Below are 24088 nucleotides of genomic sequence, written 5' to 3' on the forward strand. Positions count from 1 at the left end.
ATTTGCCCCACGGTATTTCTGTGCACACTTCAAGGCTGTGCCCTCTTGGGATGAATCCTCCTAAAAAAAACATCGGAAACTCTGTGCAGTGTCCCCCGAGCTCACCTGGAAACTGTCAGGGCATCAGAGGCTGTGAATGACACCCCGCCCTGAAGGAAAAGATGTGTGCTAATGTCTACAAATAATTTGATGGGTGATGAAGAGATGGGTGTTAACGGATTTGAAATGGGCCTTAATGTCTCTACTACCTTTGGGTGGAGCAGGTTTGGTACTGGGCCCGCACAGTTTGGCTTTTGAGATAGACAAGGGTGAGCATAAGGCTGATTTTCTGAATTTTGGGGTAAAATGCCAGGTTCAAAGGGGGATATGGGGCAGGCGGTTTGGGAAGGCTGCACCTCCCTGGTACCTCAGCAAGGGGAAAAGAGCAACGTGTGCCCGGGGGTTTGGGATAAAGGGAAACCCCGAGAGGGAAAACCCCTTTGGTGTGTGCCACGATGGACTCTCTCCCTTTATTCGAATAAAGTATAAGGACTCCTCTGTCTCCTTTTTAAGCGTCAGGCGTTTTGGATTTTCCGGACAGTCCCCAAGGGTGACTTCAATGAGGGGCCTCTGGAGGCCGGGCCCAGCTCCGCCCGGAGCTCCCCCGGCCCAGCCGCGTCCGGAGCCGCAGGCCCTGGGGCAAACCCCGGAGCGGAGCCGGGGCCAGGGCCGGCGCTAACCTTGGCGGTGCGCCGTCCGCCCGATTGTCACTGCGAGCCTCCACACCGGGGCGATCCGGCCGCTCTGCAGCGGCACCAACGAGCGCGGCCGCTCCGCAGGCCCGGGCGGCTCGGGGGAGGGAGGGAAGGAGGGGCGCGTAGCACTGAGGGCTCCGAGGCGCATGAGCGAGGTGCGCACAGGCTGGGGCAGAGCCTCCAGCGCCGCAGGAGCCCAGCCTGGGCCGCTCCAGCAGGTACCGGGCCTGGGGCAGCGCGGGGAGCGGGGCGGGACAGGGGCTGCAGGGGCGGCCGCGCCGCCGCCATTTTGCGGCTCGCCGGGCCGGGCTCGGTGCTGCCTTGGAGGCGCGGCCCGGCCTGAGGGGGCCCGGGGGTGTGCGGGGTGTGCCCGGGGGCTCCCCGCGGGGTCCAGCCGGCCCTGCTGGGTGTGGGCCCGCAGGGTGCTCGGGGTGCAGCTCGGGCAGGGCTGTGTCGCTGCTGGCGGGCCGGGGATCCGGGACAGAACGGAACCGAACCTCGCTCTGTGCGCGCTGGAGCTCTGAGGGGGTCTGGGCCCGCAAGTATCGCCTCGGGCAGAACCACCGCCAGCGGGTTTGGTGGAGCTCACATGAAGCTCTCTCCGGGGCGGGACAGCCCTTGCTGGTGCTCTGCCCGGGGGGGTGTCAGGCGGGCCCCCACAGAGCCCGAGGGTTGCCCGGCTGTGCGGGGCCATAGCCCGGCTGTGTGTGCGGGGCATTAACCCGGCCGTGTGCGGGGGGCCCGAGCCCGGCTGTGTGCGGGGCATTAACCCGGCCGTGTGCGGGGCCATAGCCCGGCTGTGTGCGGGGCCCCAGCGCCGCCCGGGGAGCTGTCCGGCCCCGTGGTGCTCAGCAGGGAACGGTGTGCGGTTCTGTCTGCGCTTCCTTCGGTCAGCCACCAGAGCAGTGTATTTTTCCCTGCCAGGGTAGGTTCGGTACCCCGCAGAAGAGCTTCACTCAGGTTCAAACAGGAGGAGAAATCCGGTGTGGCTATCATTTATCACCTATGGCCCGATTAGCATGCTGATGTATCTTCTGACCGAACCACCAGGGCGATGTACAATGTTGAAATGCAGTCGCTTTCTGAAAGCAGCTACAGCTTTGAGTGATACAATCTGGATTACAGAAGCTTTATGTTGTGTTAGGCTGTGAACCACAATAGGTTTATTCTGCAAGCTAATGGGGATTTGCCAAGTCATATTAGCTTCTGGTTTATCTCCTGCTTTGACCCCATGGCGAGCATCAGTTCAGTTTATTTAGCCTCTTCCAGATATTAACAGCCCTTTTTCTAGGCAGGAAAGGTGCTTCAGGCATTCAGTCTTGGGAGCAGCTGCACAAAGATATGTGTGAAAAATGAACTAAGGTTTAGGTAGAGGTTTGTAAAGACAAAAAGTGTATTTGAGCTCGTTGATACTACAAGGATGAGAGGACAGATTCATGGGTTTGAGACCCATCTTGAAAAATACCACATCTGCTGGGGCTGATTTTAATACCTCTGAGAGCCAGTCCTGGGTATGGAATGCTTTTCATTCTTTGGAGTGTTCATTCCAGTTCTGTGTCACAGGATTTTTACAGAGCATGGAAGGTGCCTCGAGGGAAAGCCTCCATTTTGATTGCTGTGCCTCACTCCACTAATTCTGATGCTCCTGAGTTTGCTCTCAGGTTTTTAAGATGCTGAAATGTGTGTTTTCCACATTCCTGTGTGGGCTGTTTTTTTCACTAAGAATCTGGAAAATAACTTGGCTTTTCGTGGGGTTTGGTGCTAAGCAGGTTTGACAGTAGGAAGTACACATGGTTGCAAAGATGAAGAATGCAGTTAAAGTTCTCTTTCTTAATAATTTGAGAAGATTTAAATATGTGTCAAATGAAATGCCACAGTCAAGGAACCAAAGCAGTCGAATGAATTGTCCATAAATTTCTTTTGGCATGAAGTGTGTGTTTGTGAGTAAAATGTTTATTTCTTCTCAGCAATAGGTAATAAGAGTGTTTAAATAAAGTTATAGTATATATATTTCAACACTCAGTTCATTTACTTAGAGAACTCCCATTATGTTTTGATGCCCAGATGGATTAATTCATTGTAGTGGTAGAAAACACAGGGTGTAAAACACAGGTGACTGTTGAGTATAGTATTTCACTATGTTGTAGAGAAACTGGGGAATCTAGAAAACTATAAATAAATAAATGCTCATTTGCCATGCAGTACTATGGTATTTTCAGGCAGCTAGTCAAGAAAATTTGAATTGGAAGACCATCAAACTTGTTTCATACAATCAGAATATCAGAGACTTGTCTACAAATAGAAACACAAGGAACAGCCCTTTTTTTTTGTATTCAGCAAAGAGTTGAATATGTGTGCTGTTATGGAAGTTTATTTTTATGCAAATATTAGTCCAGTGACTTTTATAAGCATGAACAAGATTGTAAGTGCCCTGAAACACAATGTTTCATCTTGGACTGGCAATTATACACATAGATTCAATTTTGCTGTTTTTGAAATTAAAAAAAATAATTGCTCTGGAGTAATTTGCTTTCAGTGACAAGAGAAATCTGCAAGAGAAATATCTAAAGCAATTTCTGAGCAGTGGAAGTAGCTTTATTTTTTATAACATCCTTAGTACCTGTGACCAGGGTTGGTACAGTGACTGTGCTGTCAGCTTTAGGGAGCTGTACATGGGATTCCTCAGGAGCCCAGGACATTTCTTTGAGTTGTGCTTTTAGGAAGCCCCAGAACATTTTGTGATGTGGCATCTTCCTGCATGCTCTGTTTCTGCATGTGATATTTTCCAGTGCTATTAAACATCCCTTCTCTTCTATTGCTTCAGACAGTTATTCAGACTGTTAAAACTATCTGTCTTGACAGATGCTCCTGTTAGCCTCAGCTTTATCCAAGACACAATATGGTTATTACATAACCCAGTATTTTTTAATTTTGTTACTTGCATAGCACAATAACTGCAGAACTCTGCTTGATTCAGGCTAAACTGAAAACTTGAAAAATTGTTATTTTTACATGCCTGACATTTTTCTTGCATGCTTGAGCTTAAGTATTACGTTTACTCATTTCAGGCCTGCCTCTGAACCACAGTCCAGAAAGAAGAACCAATCCTTTGGTTTAAATTGAACATTTGTCTCCCAGAGTAAGAACAGAGCCATGCCAGTGCTTTCAGAAGACTCAGGTAACTCAACTGCATGCTTTCAACAGAACAGTGACTGAAATCTTATCATAGGTGCTTCACACATAAAATTAATTCAAATTGGAGTAGAATGTAATAGAATTAAGATAATTCAACTGGAGTTTTTTAGGGATTACCTACAAGAAGGAAGGTGGAGTGTAAAAGGTGAACGTTTGTCAGGAAACAGTTTCCTAAGAACCCTAGAGCACCTGAATACATTCTGACAGACCTGAATATATTCTGGCAGACCTGACTATATTCTGAAAGGCTCCTGTAGGCAGAATTGGACCTCTCAGTTAACAGTGCCTTCTACATATGTTTATTAAAGATCAGCCCATATATCTGCTGCTTGCTGTGTCACTTCTTAATGTTTTCTGAACAGGGGTTGGTAAACTTTGGTAATATTCTTCCTTTTAACTTAAAATAAGTGACTGTTCAAGACTATTGGCTTCTCCATTATGCTGCCCAGGGGGAAGTCATACATTCTAAATGATGCAGGAGTGAGTTTGAGTCACCTGGATTCAAATCCACTCTAAAGTTCATGGAGAGAATAGCTACAGGAATAGATTTGAATGCCCTCCCCTTTTTTATTCTCTTTTAATTTTCATGTTTTGTTTTGGTCTTGTCTTCCCCAACATGGTTCACCAGGAGAAATCTGGTGTTTTTCTGACTCTGTGGAAAATTGGCATGTTGGTGATTTAAACGCTTTTTAGAAAACTGGCCACAAGCTTTGTTTCCACCACAATGGAAATCACCACCTGTCCTTTCTTCCTCTGGTCAGACCTGGCTTTTTACGTGTGCCTCAGAGGTAGAAGGGCAGGATAACACTTGTAGGCAAAGTTGCTGGGGTAGTAGAGCTGCTACCTGAGCAACAAAGGAGGACATTCAGTCTTTCTGAGAGTCTGCTGTGGCACTAAAACTTCAGAGTTTGTGAGAGGGAAACAAAGGGTTCTGGAAACAAAAGTGTAATAAACATGAAATAGGAAATGTGAGAGATAATTTTAAAAAATATATACATTACTTTGTTAGCTTTTGCCTTGATGTAATGCTGTGTTTGCCACTTATGGAGTGTGTCAAAATTAGTGGTGGATAAACACAAGTCTCTCTGGAAACTTGATGATCACCAGTGTGGTACCCAAGTAAATGTAGTGACTGTTCAGTCTGCAGTAGAAGATCCCATGAGAAATGGGATGTGGACAATGTGTACAATGTTTTTGTTCTGTCCTGAATCTAAATTTAGGCTTGCATGAAACTTTGGCCCTTTTGACATCTCAGCTAAGACCTGATTCAAATCATAAAGAGGAAATGGGATTCCTTAGGGATGTCTTCAGTGAAAGGAGTCTCAGCTACCTGATGAAGGTAAAAGTTTATATTTATTTATGTACATTCTCCTTACAGTTTACCTTTTCTCCGTTCCCTTGATTTATCAATCATTTACTTTGCCAAACTTCTTAAAGAGTTCTGTACTGACCAAACATATGTGTGTTTAAAAACAAACATTAATATTTGACAATTAGCATATTTCTGCTCTTCTTGCTAATATTAAAATGAAGATACAGTGCCTCATAGCTAAAAAATAGTGTGAAACAGCTTCCATTTTTTCCCATATGCTCCTAAAGTCTTTACAGATTTTCTGACTGTCTGAAACTACCATGAGCAAAAATAAAACTAAAATATTCCTAAACAAAACAAAAATAACCCTAAGAGTGGTTATTTTTCTGACACATCTCAGATAAATTATGTTCCTTAAATATAAAAATATTCCAGTGTAGGTATATTTAGAAAGTTTTGTATCTCTCTGTAGAAATATCCTTGAATAATCTTTTTTCAGATTCATGAAAAGCTCCGTCATTATGAGAGACAGAGTCCAACTCCCGTTTTACACAGTGCAGCAGGATTAGTTGAAGATGTGAGTAAAAATTCTGGTCTCATAATTTTTTCTATTATTTATGCCTGCTTTTCTAACAGATCAAAGCTTTGCAATTGTACTACATGTGAACAGATTTCTCATCTTCCCCAGCTATCTTTGTAATCTGTTGGCCATGATTAATCAAGGAAATTGGAGCTCAAAAATACCAACTCATTAAATGTCTAGTGAAGATGGACACTTCGGTATAAGGAAAGGATATTATTAATGCTCTTCCTAAGGGAGGGGCTGCAGAAAGCATTCAGCCCTGTCTTGACAAAAGGCTATCCCAGCTGAGCATTCAGTCTTATATTCAGACTTAAAGCTATTAGAACCCAGGCAGCTTTGCTGTTGACACAGAATGGTTTGGGTTGGAGGGACCTTGAGAGGTGATCTCATCTACCCACCACAGGCAGGATCACCTTTCCCTGGGTCAGATTGCTCACAGCCCTGTTTATCCTGATTTTGAACATTCCCAATGGTGGGGCATCCCAAATTTCTCTTGGCAGCCTTGTTCCCAGCATCTCACCATGCAGATGTTCCAGCATCTCACTACCTTCATCATAAAAAAAAATCTTTCTTGTATCCAATCTAAATCTCTCTTTCAATTTAAAACTGCTGCCCTGTGTCTTGTCACTACAAGCCTTGGTAAAGTGCTTTTCTCTCTCTTTAAGCCTCCTTTATGTGCTGAATGACAGCAGTAAAGTCTCCCCCAAGCCCTCTTTTCTCCAAACTGAGCAATCCCATCTGTTTCATCCTTTCCTCATAGGAGAGGTGTTCCAGCCCTCTGAGCATTTTGGTGATCCTCCTGTGGATGCACTAGGACAGGTCTGTGCCCTGGGGACTCTGGAGCTGGACACTGCTCTAGGAGAGGGGTTCTCAAGAGAGCAGGAGGAGGGAGAGGATCCCCTCCCCTGCCCTGCTGCCCCTGCTTCTCTTCCGGCAGCCTGGGACACAGCTGTCTTTCTCACTGCAGCCCACACATTGCCATGGTGTAGCTGATGTTTCATCTCCCAGGATCCTCAGGTGGTTCTCTAAGGGCTGCTCTCAGTCAGTTCATCCCCCAGTCTGGTCACAGAGCAGAGTTGTGTCTTGGGTTTGTGTGTGACACGGTGCCATGTGCCTGTGAAAGGAAATTTGCTCTGCATTTGCTGCCTCTTTACATGCGCCTGTTCTCTGCCATAGGGTAGGGAGGGGCAGTGGAAGGTTTGGGAGCTGGAATATCTCCCTTTTCAAAGTCAGGAGAGCCCAGTGTCCCACCTTAACCTGCAGCACACCCCCTCTCCCTGTTCCCACACACACTGTGCCACCTCCACAAAAGCTTCAGCCTTGCTACCTGTCAAGTCATACAAAATCTCCATCTAAAGAACAGCAGAGAAGTTTTTTATAGAACTATATGACTTCCCTGTTTAGAACCCTTAAGTGGCTAAGGAAATTTCTTTTGTCTCAAGCCATTTTCCCTTCCTCCTCCCTCCCTCCCTTGCTTTATCTCTCCTCCCACCCAATCAGCCCAGTGCAGAAGTGCCTCTATTACTTCTCTTATCTTCTGTTTAAAGGCCTGAGACTCCAGGACATATTTTGGTGGCCAGGTTTTGCAGGGGTCAAGGGAAGTTAGATTGCATGTTCCACACAGGTAATACTAGATAATTACAGAAAGGTTTAAAGTCTTTTATCAAATAATACAAGCACAAGAGTGCTGTTTCAGGTATAATTTACATCTTCCATATAGAATTTGAAATTTGAGAATTCACTCCTGAAATTATATAGCTGAAATAACTCTTAAAATGTATATTTAGGGATTATTATTCTGATTCCTAATGCTGTCTTCTGTACTATCTAATAAAATATCTGAAGAGACTTTCAGGTTTCATGCACTATGGACTGGGATCAGTTTTGATCTGTACAGGCTGTTTTGACAGATAATAGATGTTAGCAAACACTCAACAGAAATGTAAATACATAATCTTTTTTGGCAGACTCCTTTAATTTTGAGGTTGTAAACTTTTATTTTAAAGGTAATAGAAGAGTTGCAGACAGCACCAGTGAATAATGAAGAAAAGGAGCTGCTTCAGCTGTTGTCAACACCACATCTCAGGGTAAAAAACCACATTGGGGACCTTAACGAAATGCCTTTGCAGAATTGTAATAGAACATTCTGTAACAGAAAAGTTATATAGAAGCCTCCCTAGGAGAAAGGAAAAACCTCCTCCAAATTTCTGTTCCACTGGGATTTCCTGCACAGACTTTAGGATGTGAAGGAAATTGAGAAGAGACAGCTTTTCTGCATAATGCACCATGCTGTCTTCCATTCCTCCCTTCCTTCCTGTTTTCTGAGGGATCCATAAAGAAAAGAAGAAGAGGATACCTTCTTGCTTTTCCTAGTCCACTTAAGGTTTTTTTAGGCTGAGCTTTGTTGTTGCTTGGATTTATTTTAAATATTGACATATACCAGTATATAGTTCACATGATAGGTAAGGTAATTGTTAAATCTTTTTTGGATAATTTGTGGTGAGGGTAGAATGGGGGGGTTTAATGTTGCTGTAATACTGGAAACATGAGAATGGGAATTGTAGAATTACTCCATTTAATTACTGGTTTTTTATTTCCTTTATGCAGGCAATGCTTGTAGTACATGACACTGTAGCACAGAAGAACTTTGACCCAGCTCTTCCACCTCTGCCTGATAATTTTGATGATGATTTTGATGAGGAATCAGTGAAAATTGTTCGGCTCGTGAAAAATAAAGAACCTTTGGTACATATTACATCACCCATCTCTAGTCATAAAACTTTATAGTGCGAGAGAGTTATTGTGAGTATGGAGAGGATACTTAAAGATGTCATCAAATAGCCTTCAGAAACTTGGAGTGTTCTGAAGCTTGTAAAGTAACATAAAAAACAATTTGATAAAACATAAATGCATCTTCACAATTTTGCATTTAGATGCTTTATGGGCATAATTTATAATCCCATTTAGCACAGGGAGCACAGTGAAGAAACTGTATATGCTGAAGCAATTATGCTGATGATAGGTACTAATTATTTTCATACTGTAGCTAACGTTCAATGACTTAATGTATTCATTTGTATGAAAGTCAGTGATGTATGGTGAGAGTATGTGTGATATCTGTATGTAAGCATTATATTGTCAGAGTGCTAATTTTATACAAATGGAAATGGAAGAATTGATTTCCTAAGGAAAAACAGTTGCATTGGGAAAGAAATCTGCTTTTTGTGTATCACAGTAGTAGAAGGGAGCAGTGAGTAAATTCCTGATCAAAGCTTTGTCTTGCCAGCAGAGGTAGGAGGAGGGAAAAAAATCTAATTACTTGGCTTTTGTTGTTTTTGCATATAAAAGTGCTGACTATTGTATAAAGATTCAGAAGAGGAAAAATTTGTTACAATAAGCTGTTTTGCACACTTGAGTGACTTGATGACCACAATAATACAGGAAGTGTAAGCACTTAGCAAAATCAGCAGAAAGGAAGGTGGGTGCACTTTGCCATAATCACTTGACTTGGGCAAAACTTGAATGATGGTGGAAAATATCAAGGAGAAAGAGGAAATCCATAGAACAAATGAATTCCAGTTTAAAAGACATAATTACATACATGTTATTTCACTGGTTGCTGAATTCAGAGCAAATTTCTTACTGTTTTTTTTTGGGGTGGGGTGGTATCTTTTATTTCAGGGAGCTACCATCAGAAGAGATGAACATACAGGAGCTGTGATTGTAGCAAGGATCATGAGGGGTGGTGCAGCTGATCGCAGTGGTATGATTGCAGTGCACATTTCTACATTTTGTAAAGTTCCGTAAGCATGCTTGTAGCATTTCTGTATTTTCATCACTAATCTGTTAACCTAGTTACACATGCTTTTTATTAAAATGGCCATTAGGAAAATAATGAAAACAGAGATGGAAGAAGTATGTTTGAGCTTTAGAAGAAAGCAAAGAATGTTTTTTACTTTTAATTTAGTAGCTTGGTTTATTCATTGTATCATGTGTTGTTTTCTGTTTGCTTTACTGAGAAATTCTTTTATGTCAGTTAACAGCAGCTATATATATGATAAGTAAAACATTTTTTATTGAACTGGATAAACAAACCTAAATCTTGTAGAGCCTCTTTATGGCTTGTTAAAAAAAAATAATTAGTTTAGCATTCTTTCTGTGAGTATGAAGATTTGATGTCATTCCTGCCTTTATAGTCAGCAGTGTGTCTCCTGACTTCATAAGATTTGCTCACACTCATGAAATTATTTCAGTTTTGCATACTTAATACTGATCCAAATAGTGTTTTTCCAGAGTACCTTGCCACAAGTTGCCTGCCTGTGCACTGCTCTGCTTTGAGCTGTGCTGCATGGAAAAAAAGTGTCATAAGAAATAGAGGCAGGAGGCTCTGAGGCACATTTCCAACAAAGGCATTTGGCTTTGGTACTAAATCCATCAGTCTGGATGAGGGAGGAGAGGAAGTACATGCTAATGACTTAGGCTGGACATCAGAGGAGTGGTGCTTTCCAGTCTCCAGACCTATTTTAATTTCCTTACCATCTTTTCAGGTCTTGTCCATGTTGGAGATGAACTAAGAGAAGTCAATGGTATTACTGTGCTTCACAAACGACCAGAAGAAATAAGTCAGATTTTGGTCTGCACTGATTTTCATTTCAAGATCTTTTTCTGTTTGGTGATCTAGTACTTACAGTAGATGATGACATTTAACCATGAGTTTAAAATATAGAGCTAAAAGATGCAATCCCTGCTTGTCTTTGCATTAAGAGTTTTTCTTCTCCCAGTGGATTAGTCTTCTCCTTTTGACTTCAGAAACTTCTGCGAGCTGGATTGGTACCAAGTAAGATACAAATACAAAGTTAACATGTTGCTCTGTCAAGAACTTCCCTTTAATGCTTTGTTTATGACAAGCAAACTGGAAATTATAAATACATCCTAGAAGATGATTCATAACGTGGTGTGTTAGGAAGCTGAAGAGAGTCTTGTCCCTGTGCTCAGTAGAGCTGTCAGCCTGTTCTTTACCAGCAGATTCCTGCTGACATGAGCAATTCCTTGCTTCCAGCTTCTCTAACATGAATAGCCACAAATTTTGGTAGAAAGTGTTGTAGCTCTTATGCTTCTTTATCCCTGACTTCCCTCTTGTGCTGTGGTTCCCCCTTGTCTTGGTGTGGAGTGGAGTTCGGGGCACAGTAAGGAGCCTGGCATCTCTTCCATCACCTAATTTCAATTTAGTTCAAATAACCCAAGTAATGCCAATGACTGCTTTTAACTTGGGGGGCAAAAGCACTTCAAAGTAGTGTGTAAAGTTTTATTCATGGGGATCTTGGGATGCTATTTATCTGTCCTGTGTAATTTCTAATTATATATGTCCTATGTGAGCTAAGGCCTGAACTATAACACTTTCCTTTTCATGGTTTATTTTTTGTAGAAAAGATACAAATGTTTGTCTGTGTTTGCTTTTTAATCTGTGCAGAATTGCAGGCTTCTCTACAACACAGTTCATGCAAAATAAGGCATCTAAAACAGATAAGAGAAATCCATTCTAGATTTCTGAAGGCCCTAGAAGTGCTTTTTAGGTTACTATAACTAATAATTGTCATTTCCTAACAAATATTTCTAGAGTGAAAGTAGATGTTTATTCTGAAGATGTTTATATTTCACTTTTAACAAGTTAGCCACTATATGGAGAAAACACAGCAGTATTTTTCAAAGAAGCACTTTAAAATTATTAGTCTGCAAAAATTAAAGTGTTTTACTAAAAGCCTCAGAAGTATTTAATGTCTTGTGAACTGTAGCCCAGAAATTAATGCAATTGCTAAAAGCAAACTAAGGAATTTTTATTCAGGTCTTAATATATTTTAGCCAAGTAGTTACTGCGGATGTCTCCATGAGCAAGACTCTGTTGTGGAGTCCTGGAACATCCTGATACTCTCTGTACTGCAGTTAAATAGTGGATTAGCTTAGTGTGTTAGAGTTCTGAGAAGGAGACAGCTGCTAGCTGCTTAACTGGAGCTTGAACAGTCTGCATTGTATCCTTGTCCTGCTCTTGAAGTAAAAAGCCATTTCTGTTTTCCTCAGGCTCAGTCTCGAGGGTCAATAACATTAAAGATAATTCCGGCCATCAAAGAGGAGGATCGTCTGAAGGACAGCAAGGTATGGAGCTGCAGTGCTGGAGCACATCTCTACATCTCTGTGAATGCAGCATCCCTGCTGCTCCACAGGGAACTGCCACAGTCACATAATTGAGCTGCAAAGATATGAGAGTGCTTTCCTGTGCAGTACCCTTCTGTTCAATAGAATTACTTGCATGACTCTTCTCCTCTCCACCTTGGCACGTGTTCTTTTATAGCATTTCTGAAATCCTGCCTCTTCTCTTTGGTTCGTGTAATTAAATTTGGTGTTCTGCTGTCTCTTCTCACCATGGCAGCTGCAATCTGTCCATTATCTCTGGGCATTTTGCCACTCACTTGAGTGCAAATGGACCTCTCTAGAGACAGAGCTGCTTTCCCCATGTGACCCCATCAGCCCACTTCATCTGCCCTGCCTGATCTGCAATACCTTAATGCTTCACTGGTCTCTCATAAAATTCTTCTCTGTCTCTCTGCTTCCCTGCTTTTGATTCCTGAAGTTTTCCTTGAAGCCCACAAATCACTTCCTCGAGTGGTTCTGCTGTTATGTGTTAAATAGTGTTAAGATACAAATCCAAAGTTGAATAGTAGATTTTGATGCATTAAAGGAACATTTTAAAGACAGTCTAATACCACTGAGCAACTTTACCATAAATTCTTTTCATTTTTAAACATTTTTATTGTTTTCTCCCTTTATTTTTTTGTTCAACCATTCCTTTATTGCAATTTTGTACTTAATGTAGATTGTGTTCTGTGTTTCTTGGAACTTTGGTCTTTTGAGTCTCATGTTTCAGAATTCTGATACATAATTTCTGAGTATGTGCTGGAAAGAGAGAGAGAGAGAGAATATAATGTAATATAATATAATATATATGAAATATATATATACTTTTTATATATTGTGTGTATATATATATATATAATATATATCTTTATATATATAAAACCTGGAAAGTTAATTTATTCTTCTGCATAAGCTGCTAGATGTCTGTATTTTTGAGTGCTTGAAGTAGGGATAACACGTATATGTGTTATTTTCATTAGTTAGCAGTGTTAGCATTGGGGAAAGCCTTTTAAAGGCAGATACTTGAAATTCCAGCTAGGCCAAGAAGAAATGACATGTTCACTTTGTTTTGAAGGTGTTTATGAGGGCCCTTTTCTGCTATAACCCCAAAGAGGACAGAGCCATTCCCTGCCAGGAGGCCGGGCTGCCCTTTAAGCGCCGCCACGTGCTGGAGGTTGTCAGCCAGGATGACCCCACGTGGTGGCAAGCCAAGCGTGTTGGGGACACCAACCTCAGAGCAGGCTTGATCCCCTCCAAACAGTTCCAAGAAAGGTTTGTTAGCCAAGATTACAGATTTTATTTTTCTTCCATATGTTTATAGTGTCACTATATTGATATATTGATTTGATGCTGGGGTTTTTTTCACAGGAAATGAAGGGCATGGTCATGCCAGGGTAAATACAGCTGCTCAGGGGGAAGTGCTAAAAAGCTCCATCTTCTCCAATGATATCATAAACTTCCTAGCTTGATTTGGGTATTTTGCATTGTCTTAATGCTTTGTAGCATGAGGACAGAAGCACTTGCTAAACAAATATATATGAAATTAAATGTAGAATATCAGTCTTAAACATCTTAGCTTATGGAGACACTGTATTTCAGAGTCTTGTACTTCCAAATAATTCTTATTATTTGGAATTTATGTACGTAATATCTGATCTTTCTTCTGGCTCCTAAGAGAGTATTTAGCTTGGACTGGGATACCTTCTAGAGCTTGAAGTTTCTCTGTTTTCACAGCAAGACACATGTACCTTCTAAAGCAAAAAGATCCCTCAGTCCTTGTCTTTACAGTACAGGAGTCCTGTATTTGAGGAGGAATCTGTTTTAAGCCACTGGTCTCACTGTGTGATTCTTGCAGCAAATCATGATAAATATCTTCTTTGGATTGTAGGTGTTTCAGAGGGGGGTATCAGACAATTGAACAGGTCTGATGCTGTTTCTGGCCTGCTTGATTTCCATAAGATTTCTAATTGAGGTCTTGGCTCCACTACATGAAAGCTCCTTTGAAACATTAGGCAAATTCTGCCTCAAAAGCTTCTTCCTTCTCCCTGGTCATGCATATATGTCAGAAGATGCTGCTGCACTGCAGTCTTTTTTTAGACATTGTAAACATGTAAAAATATGTACATAGGAATATAAAAATTGTTTCAGTGTCTGTTTGCCCTGAGTGACTGTGTAAATGCCTTTATCCAGGTGTTGAGCAAATAGGAATTGTAATCTGGTTTGTGATTTTAACACTTAAGAAAATTTTACTTGATACTTTGTTCTTACAAGCTTACAAGTTCTGATTTTCACACAAGCTGAGTAACTTGGTTTGTTTACTAGTAAATAACAGAAAACTTCAAATTGATCTGGAAAAAGGGGGATAATTTCTACATGTGCATAGCTGCAATGACTGCTTTGGACAGGTTATCTACTTAATGTTGCAAAAAAAGATCATGTGGGCAAAAGGGGAGTAGAAAAAAACCCAGATTGATAAACTATTGATTTCTATGCTCTGATATATGGAAGCATAAAATGTTTTAGAATCTTCTTTTCATTTTCTTACCAGTAACAATCTGAGACTGTCATAGTTTTAAATAAAGCTTTTTAAATAGTTGAATAAGAGACATTTTAAATTTCTTCAGAAAAAGCACTGCTTCATTCTTTATTCTCTATGCTATGTGTATAGCATGCTACAAATTCTTTATAATTCTGAGTTTACATATCTAAAATAGAATTATTTTCTATCCAGACGACTGACTTACAGGAGAACAACAGGCACTCTGCAGAATACCAGAACTCTGAAGAAACCATTATGTAAGTCTGTTCTGTTCTTTCAGTGATGCTTTAATTGGTACTAAGTTCTCAGTATTTTTCTGTTATTTCAATAATGATGTGTTTGGGTGAGTTTCACCACTGACTGATATTTTGAATACAGTCTGCCATTGGTTGATATGCTTGGACACAAGCTGCCCCAGGGGAGGATTTGGGTTTGAGCTTTATCCAGTGTTGCTAGTGCCTGTTGTTTTCAAAAATCAGAGCTTCCCTCGCTTCCTGCTCTCAAGAAAATGAGGCCTTACATACTTAGATGCCTTAAAATTTGCCAGTGTTCACACTTCTTTATGGTTTGAAACTTGAAAGCTGCAAAAATAACCTAATGCATGCTTCTCAAAATCCTTATATGCATGCATGAAACTAAAGTTGTATAAAAATAAAGTGTAGCTTTAAGGAGGATAAAAATCACAGGAGCTGGAAAGACAACCTGTATTTCAGGTTTGATGTTACAGAGGTGGTCTTAAGTAGACTTCAGAGTGATTGTTGTTTACAGCTCTAAAGTCTCTGTCACTGAATTACTCACACAACCTCTGCTTGTGAGGAAATTGGTAGGAAGTGCTGGAAAGCAGAAGATGTTATGATTATCCCAAAATGTGTTTCTGTTGCTCTTTGAGTACTTGAGCACAGGCACTGTGACTGTGCAGGCAGGACTGTGCTGGGACTGCCATCCTCGTGTAGACAAAATTCTGGAAATGGTCTCTTTTGAGTCATAGGAGTGAATTTCTGCCCTTGGTGCATGATGAGATACAGATATTCTTGTGCTACAAGGAGGGAAGATGCTCAATCAAGTTATAAAATAGCAATACTGATTTAAATGAAGCTTTTCCAAATTAGTTCTCATTACACTCAAATTAGGAGTGGAGGCATGTAATGAGGAGTGCTGCTTAAGCTTTATCTCTGATGGTTTTGAGACAATTAAGCTGATAACTGGTTATAATAACTACATTTCAGCCCAGAATTTAAGGGTATTGTATTGCAGTACTTTAAGATAGAAAAGCCTGCTAAGCAAATTAAACCAAAAGAACCTTCCTTTCCATTTTCTCTAATTTTGCTCAATTATTTGTCCATCTTTTAATATCATCTCAACTCTGCCTTTCATGCTAACTATAGATGATCAGTCTTCAGACAAAGGTAGGTGCTCTCCTAACTCACTTTCTGTCTGAATATAAACAACCAATGCATTTTCTAAAATACTTGCTACAGCTCTAAAGGGAACAGTAGATTTATTTTTCCTAGGACATCTTTGTGAATTATTATTTAAACTAATCTAATTCAGATTGATGACTTAAGTAGGGGTAACTTCCAAGTTTGCTTCTGATCCAAGAGAAAAGATTTGTCCTCTGAGACATATTTACATGCTCTGTACGTTTCTGAGTGAGGTTCAAAGACTTGCAAGTTAAATGCAGTCTTTGTATCTGGTATGTTTAAAAAAATAAAGAAATATTGGGGTTTAATATTTTAGGGCACCCATGTCAATCCTAAGTGATTTGTCTTCATTGTTCATTTGGACTGTTCTCTGTGTTATTTTCATTATGAGCAACTCTGTTGGGCTTATGCAGTTTATATGTCACGTCCCAGCTGCCTTTCCAAATATCAGGTATTTCCTGTTGAATTCCATATGCTGTGATTTTTTTTTTTTTTCACATTGCAGTTGCTTGTTGATATTCATATTCCAAGTATTAGCATTCCATCAACTTTGCTGCAAGTACTAATCATATTCTGTAACTGGAGTGTAGCAGTCATGGGCAGCTGTCAAACAGGAGTCTGAAAGAGCAGAAAATAAACCAACCAAACAGCTCTGATCTTAGCTGTGTGTTGATGTTATTGCTGTTTGTATTTTAATTTAGGCAGAATGTTTTGGGAGTACACATTGGCATTGCTTGATTACACACCTGCATGCAACTATTCATTAAAAAACAAAGCCCTCTCTTGACTGGCACCTTTGGTTAAAGGTTTAAGTGTTATATATTTCTGCTTATGGTTGGGTTTATCCCATACACCACCAAATGTGTTTATCCCATACACCTCAAAATGGGTAGAGTTGTGTAAATATTGCAAGGACACAGGTGCCTAAATGTTAACAAAGCAGGCATCCCTCTTTCAGGAAGCAGGAGAACTCAGTATTGGTCTTAGGGTTGCAGTGTATTTTTTTTTGCAATTAAGTATCATGGTTTTATTATGCACACTTCTAGGAGCCTTGGGGCTGGTTGTAATTTGAGGAGGGACAGGTTGGGGTTTTTTAACACGTTATTTTACACACATGCATATGACCAAAGCATCAAATCTTTTGTTTTTTAATAAAGAATTAATAAGCACTGAATAATTTAACTTGGTCAAACTATAGGAAGTTAGGGTTCATCTTGGTAATTTCTGATCCCCTTTTTCCAAGCCCAAATGGTAATGAAATAGCAGAAGAGGCAATTTTCTTACATAATCATACTCATTTATAAAGTTATTAATTTAAATAAAAGAGCTCTGTGTTTGTGGAGTCTTTTTTTTTTTTTACTTAAGCCTGAGTATTATACTTTTACCAGCAGCACAAATCAAATGTCATGAATGCTGAAAAACATAAACTCTGGGAACTGTAAATACCAAGATGTAAAATTCTGTAGTTCAATAGCAAAGTCAAGGATTTTTTCAAATATCAACCACTAGCCAAGGCAAGGGGTTTTTTTTGGTATCAGCAATGATTATGTTAAAAAAAGTATTTGCAAACAATGCAGGCTATAAAATTTCTTTCCTTGCCAATGAGCCAGATCTGTATCACACACATTGTCTAAGATATTTCCTTCCTCCCTCTCACTCTCCTTTCCCCTGTGCCAACTCCCACTTCCTTGCTTTTAATTTACAGAAGACTGTGACTGTGAAGGATATTTCAATGGACACTACATAGGTGAGTAACCAAAACCCTTTTCCTCTTCCCTAGCACAGCCACCCCAAAAAAACCCAGAACCAAACTGAAAACAAAATACCCTCACCAAATAAACCCCCCCCAAAACCCCACCTCCACATTAAAAAGTTAAAACTGAACTATTTCAATTAATTTCCCATACATACATAAACTAGATTATCTCTGTGAAGAGGTATAATCTGACTTTGGCATAACCAATACTTGGCAGCTCAAGTTATATGAGGGGGATTTTATTGGGTGTTAGGTTTTTTATCCCATATACAAACATTTCTCCTGTAATCTGAGCGTATATCCACTGATTTGACTCTGAACAAAATTTGTGGGAATAACTCACATTTGAAGACAATAACTTGTAGCTGAGCAAGCTTGAAATTCTGGAGAAGAGGGGACATGACAGTGTATTTTGTTTTCTGCACAGCCGGGTTACGCAGGAGCTTTAGGTTAAGTCGTAAAGAGAAGGAGAACAATGGGAATGAAGGCAAGCAAGCAGAGCAGGCAGATGGAGCAGAGTTCCTGACATATGAAGAAGTCACAAAATATCAGCAACAGCCTGGGGAACAGCAGAGGCTGGTGGTTTTGATTGGTAAGGTACCCAGTTGGTTCCAAATTTTTCACGTTTCTCCCTCTTCTCTTATCCTGCACTTCCAGAGACTTTCTTTAGATGTTTGACTTGGGGGTTTTTGTGATTCTGGGTGGTTTTTTAAAATGTTTTTCTGTGTTTTGTCAGAACTCACTCTTTTATTTTAAATTACATTAAAAAAGAAAAAAACAATCAAACTGATCACATCCTTCTAAAAATAATGATGCAGGACTATTTCTCATTTTTCTGATTCACTTTCCTTTGGATTTTACTCCAGTGTTTACTTAGGCTGTCAGAAGTATTGATGAAGAGGCAGATGTTAGAATTATCTAACAAGATTTTGCATGCAATTTTAATTCAGCATATCAGCCTTGTGCTAAGCCAGTTTCTCAGGATGCCCTAAAATTGAAGGGTATCTCACAGAACTGACTGCTAAGATCACAGATTTTCTGATTTAGTGTCTGCCAGGTGATTGTCCAGCAGTCCAAAGAATTAAATTTGTTCCTGATGATCTTCAAAGCAGAATGTGGCAGAACAGGTCATGAGTTCTCTCATGAAGAGCTTTCTTCAAGCACACTCCTGAATCATGTTCTTTGGGTGAAACTGATACATTTGTTTTCTGCAGTATTTCATTTCACAGAGAATCTATCAGTCAGTTTTATTTTATTTTATTTTATTTTATTTTATTTTATTTTATTTTATTTTATTAGGTTGTTTGGGGGCCAAGTTAAGTGAGCTCAAGCAGAAAGTCGTGTCAGAGAACCCCCAGGAGTATGGTGTTGCAGTTCCACGTGAGTAAAATTTACTGACTTGTGTTTCTTGCATCTTTATTCCATAAATGTTGTCTAATGAATGTTGTGCCATCTGCACTAATGATAATTTGTGTTCTGACTATTGATTGTATGCATATATCTGAAGTATTTCAAATTTTTTATCTCATTGTAATACACTTTGTTTGCCTTTAATAGCTGAATAATTAATTATGTAATTTGGCAAATCTGCATTTTAGAACTCTGTCAGCTCAGTGGGGTTTTTTTGATTGTGTTTTCCTGAGTGGGCAGATTGCATTTTCTCAGTGTCTGTTAAAAGAAAAACTTAATGCAGGAAGAAAAATTGGAATGTGACTAGCAAAGAGAGCTGGTGTGATAAACTAGTATTTTAAAAACCAGCCAAAACATTGTGTGTTTAAAAGAGGGTGATTTTTCTTGAGAACAGCATTACAGCTTCAGTTTAAAAAAAAATGTTGTGAAAATGTGACTGGAACTAAGTAGAGAAAACGTTTGCAAAGGCTGATATGTCTCCCATGTCTTGCTTCCCTTCTCCTCTAGATACAACAAGGTCAAGGAAAAGTCATGAGAGAGAGGGAGTAGAGTACAATTTTGTTTCTAAGCAATCATTTGAGACAGATGTGCAGCAAAACAAGTGAGTTAATTTTAAAATACTGGTATAATTGACTATTTAAATATATTGCTTGTTCATTTTTACATCACATGAGTGCCAAAATCAGGTGACAAGATGGACAAGGTATAGTAGAAGGATTCAACTTTCTAAGTAAAAAGCTCTTTATTGAGCCTGGACTGTTAGAGCAAACTCAAACATTTAGCTGGAAGCAATTTAGGAGTAACATTAGTAGGAGGATGTTGAGTTAGAATTTAAAGTCTGCATAGGTCTTATGGATTGGTCAGAATTGAATCTAGTGAAAGTAACAGATACTTAGCTGGGCCTGCTCACTCTGTTGAATATGATGGGTAAAAACTTTTATTCACAAGTCTCCTTGAAAGTGTGTGCTGGAGTGAACCTGTGGCTATACCAGACTTTCTGTGAGCCCGAGTGTTTCCTCAAAGTTCAGATCTTTACTAGTCTTCCAAAAGATGGGAGAATTGCAATCCATTTCCTTGTCAGCTTTGTTCTATTTTCTGTGAAAAATATCCTTTTTTCTTCCCCTTTTTGTCAGTGGTGTTGATTAGTTATTCATGATAAATGAAGAGTTGCTACTAAGCAAGGGAGGAAAAAAAAGTGGAAAAAATTAAATCCCTTCCCACTCACCCCCAGTTTTCTGCCTCCCTGGTTGACTGCTGTGACTTCAGGAGACAGCTGTCAAATGTTCTAAGTTAAATATTCTTAATATTTTTTTTGTAGATGGTCTTTAAAAATGTATTGCCTTTTTAGATTTGTGGAACATGGAGAATACAAAGAAAACTTGTACGGGACAAGCCTGGAGGCAATCCGCTCTGTGATGGCCAAAAAGAAGGTTTGTTTGGTGGATGTGGTACCTGAAGTAAGTTCTGCAGCTTATTTTTAAGAATGCAAATATGATTTACTGCTGCCTGAGCAGAATAGGGCTCTGGGGAAGGGATCCTACATGTCCAGCTGGTACAGCCTGGATGTCTCTTTAAGAGTCCCCACTGTGGGATTTCTCCCTTGCTGTAGGACTGATATACATCCCTGTCCCAGCCTGCTCAGGTCCTAGAGAGAATGCTTAGAACAAAATTGTTTCTTTCATTCTAGTTCTGATTTTAAAAGCCCTGACCACAGCACACCCACACCCACCCAAGGCTGTCATTTGTAGGATCTCAGAGATAACAACCAATTTTTGGGTGCAGATACAGAATACAGTAACATGAATCAGCCCAGGACAGGAGCACTGTAAGCAGTGCCAGTAGACCTGATCTTAATACCTCCATGCTGTGAGTTAATACTTGAAATTTTGATCTGGGCTAGGAATAGGCTTTTGGTACTACCTCAGATGAATTCCAAGTTTAAAACTTGCAGTGTTTGGCTGCTTAGGCAAAGCAAACCATAACTTGCCCATGAAGTCAGGGGTATTTTTATACTTTCCTCAGTATTTTTTGCCATGTCTTTGCCCCTGGGAATCACAGAGCTATTCGGGATGTGCTCCAGGCACTCCTATATGCTGGACAGGACACTGGCATGAGCCTTTGATTGTAGAGCAAAAGTTTGCTGTGGTCAGATGTGTAGGACACAGGACTTCACACCACAGTGTGTCTGCCTGTGGAACTACTGAAACCAGTTTGAGTCTGCCATTGACATGTAACAAAAAGAAGTCTGATAACAAAAATCATCTGTTCACAGGCAGTAAAACACTTGAGGACTCCTGAGTTTAAGCCTTATGTTATCTTTGTGAAGCCTCTTATTTCAGAAAAGAAAAAAAATGTCTTAAAATCTCACATGTCAGAAGAAATCTCATCCCCTCTTGTAAGTATACCAGCTTCTAATCTCTCCATTTTAGACACAAAAGAAGTATTTAAGCTAGCACTTCTATTACATGAAAGAGCTCCTCTGCCATAACAAGAGTTTAAGTGGGGCACTAAGTAGGTCCTGTAGCCTTTCAGAAGAACTTCAGAATGGAATTTTTGCTTCCTTATAAAGTCAAGTTTTAAAGTAGCATGAAGCCAAGTGCCAGTGTTCCATATGCATCTGGGTACATCATCAAGGCTGCAGCTGAACTCAAGATAAAGCAACAATCATTTTACATTTCTGATGAGCAGCCCCATCAAATGGTAATGGCAGACAATGTTTTTATGGTGTACACACAAAACACAGTATGTGCATGTCTTACGAGGATCAAACCTAGATCAGCTGCAGATTGGTGATGTGTAAATCTGAATAGAGTGCATAATGTCATTACTTTGGATAACCTGAACTTAAATTTATATGTTACAGAACTTAAAAGTTCACTTGGTAAGTTTCTGTGTAAGCCCTCAAAAATACTGAACTTGGGACAGTGTATGCAGCATTCCTTTTCAGTTTTTGAGGGGTGTGGTTCCCATATCTGGGGTTAGGCAGCAACTCTGACTATATAAAATGAAGTATTGCCATTTTATGTCCCTCCTGTAAAGTATTTTTCCCCTTCCCTGAGGCCCCTTGCATTTTTTGGAACAGCTGCCAGCAGCATTCTGCTCCTTGAGCTCAGTTTTAATATCTTCAATACCTTTTCCTAATGGTAGCAGCTTTTGTTACATGTTCTCACAGTAATGACTCATTGTGCTAATATACTTTAAAATGTTAATATACTTCAAAATGCTAATAACCAGAAGAACATGCTGCAAATTTCATACCAACATCTTGTGTTGATCAGCAGGATGAAGAACAGCAAGAAATTATTAATTCAGCAGCATTTATTGAAGAGCAGTATGGCCACTTAATTGACACTGTACTGGTGAAAGAAGATCTCCAGAGTGCCTGTAATGAGCTGAAAACTGTTTTAGATAAACTAAACAAGGATTCATTTTGGGTGCCAGTCAGCTGGGTTAGGTCATAGCTGGTTGCCATATTTAAGGGAAAGACTGTATAAAAATGTTTTGTAAATAAGTGAATTAGAAAAGGGAATAAGTTGAATTTCCTTCAGAACTGCAGGTCTTACCTAGAAGGCAATAAATACAGACTGTATGAGGAAAGACTGAACAAAGTCCCAAGCTGACACTGCCTTTCTGAGTCAAAATTTTGAATAGCAGCTGTCATTTAAAGTTAATACTCAGACTAAATAAGCCAGTCCAGTCTTTTAGTGATCTTTAGACTGGAAATAGTGCATTTATTACAGTGATGTTTCACAGAGGGTCCCACACTTCCAAAGCATTTTGTGCTGAGACACTGACAAGATGGGAGGTTTGTCCTTTGGCCACAATTCCAGCCACAAATTTTATGGCTGCAGTTAAAACCTCAGAATGAAGTTGGGAACAAGTTCCTTCAGCTGGGTGGGAAGTGTTCTCTGGAGTGGTTACACCATGCCCGTGACTCAGAAGTTGATCTGGCTGGCCAGCAAAACATGCTTCCCTTCACACAGAAGCATTAATTGCAAATCCCTTCCTGTTGGGCAGTAAAAACCAGGCCAGCTCTAGAAGAGGGTTTTGTATGTCCATCATATTTCCCAGTACTCCAAGTTGTCTTGCACAGGTCACAGGTATTGTTGTGCTCATCCACAGCTTATGCACTTTCCCAGTCACAAATGTAAACCAGCCTGTGAGTGCACCTGTATGACTGGCCAGCTCATAGAACATAGATTTTTATAATGTGTATGAAAACAGCTGCATATGGTTCTAAAATAGGACAGCTAAGCTGCTTTGTTTCTGCAAAACATCTCTGCCTGTGCTGCCTGGTGGGACACAGCCTTGACACCAATGGAACAGCTCCAAAAAGGGCACTAAAAGGAGGAGCTACAGGTAAAAATCATCATCCTTCCAGCATTTGTGTCTACTTCTGTTCTAAATCTGGTAAAGATTTTCAGAGCATCTGAAGAAAACTGTAAGAGGATCTTGTATATATTTGATGAGACTTGAATATACAGTATTTTTGAGTGGGTCTTAGGAAGATGCAGAGATGATTCTGGAAGTAGCTGTGCTTTATATTTGGGGGATTTCAGGGGAGAGCATTGTACAGGTGCATGTTAGCTGTAACTACTTCCTGTTTTCACTTGCCTGCTGAGGTTTAATATTTCCTGTGTATTGTGCCCTTTAAACATGACCTTTTGTTGTACCAGTCTTGTTCCTTATATCATAACAGTATAATGTTATTCTTGTTCCATGACATTTAGGAGAACTACAACTTGCATATTAAAATCACATTTCTTACATACCAGTGTTACTGTATCTACATTATGTCAAGCCCAAAAGGTTGTGTCTGGAAGAGTCATCCCCATCCCTCCTCTCCAAATGGCAACTTCCAGTCTGGTCCTGCCCATGGGCACTGAGGTTCTGTTCCCACTGCCACAAAAGCAAGAACTTTTCCCAGTCAGGTCCCTGCAGTGCCTCAG

The 24088-nt window shown here is 40.2% G+C and overlaps 1 protein-coding gene across 4 annotated transcripts; it reads left to right on the plus strand.

Moving 5' to 3' along the window:
* Positions 1-862: 862 nt before the first annotated feature.
* Positions 863-23974, plus strand: MPP3 (MAGUK p55 scaffold protein 3). 4 transcript variants are annotated; one of them, XM_083877729.1, is made up of 19 exons: positions 863-952; positions 3803-3912; positions 5150-5268; positions 5741-5818; positions 7831-7911; positions 8432-8569; positions 9506-9587; positions 10372-10457; positions 11900-11974; positions 13089-13285; positions 14745-14809; positions 15938-15958; positions 17679-17720; positions 18157-18321; positions 19029-19109; positions 19647-19740; positions 20488-20569; positions 21412-21534; positions 22418-23974. In XM_083877729.1, the coding sequence occupies exons 2-19, from the start codon at positions 3888-3890 to the stop codon at positions 22598-22600; spliced, it is 1737 nt and encodes a 578-aa protein (XP_083733855.1). In that variant the 5' UTR covers positions 863-952; positions 3803-3887; the 3' UTR covers positions 22601-23974. The 4 variants fall into 4 exon arrangements, with proteins under 4 accessions (XP_083733855.1, XP_083733853.1, XP_083733854.1 ...); XM_083877727.1 differs by having other exon boundaries at positions 20488-20596; positions 22418-23965; XM_083877728.1 differs by having other exon boundaries at positions 20488-20596; positions 22421-23955.
* Positions 23975-24088: the final 114 nt, after the last annotated feature.

Source organism: Zosterops lateralis, assembly GCF_965231275.1.
Source record: "Zosterops lateralis genome assembly, chromosome: 24".
Lineage (NCBI taxonomy): Eukaryota > Metazoa > Chordata > Aves > Passeriformes > Zosteropidae > Zosterops > Zosterops lateralis.

Coding starts and splice junctions, on each gene's coding strand:
- MPP3 (XM_083877727.1), top strand. CDS start 3,888: ATGCCAGTGCTTTCAGAAGACTCAG. Junction 5,819..7,830: donor CAGCAGGATTAGTTGAAGAT/GTGAGTAAAAAT, acceptor TTTATTTTAAAG/GTAATAGAAGAGTTGCAGAC. Junction 18,322..19,028: donor GAGGCTGGTGGTTTTGATTG/GTAAGGTACCCA, acceptor TTATTTTATTAG/GTTGTTTGGGGGCCAAGTTA.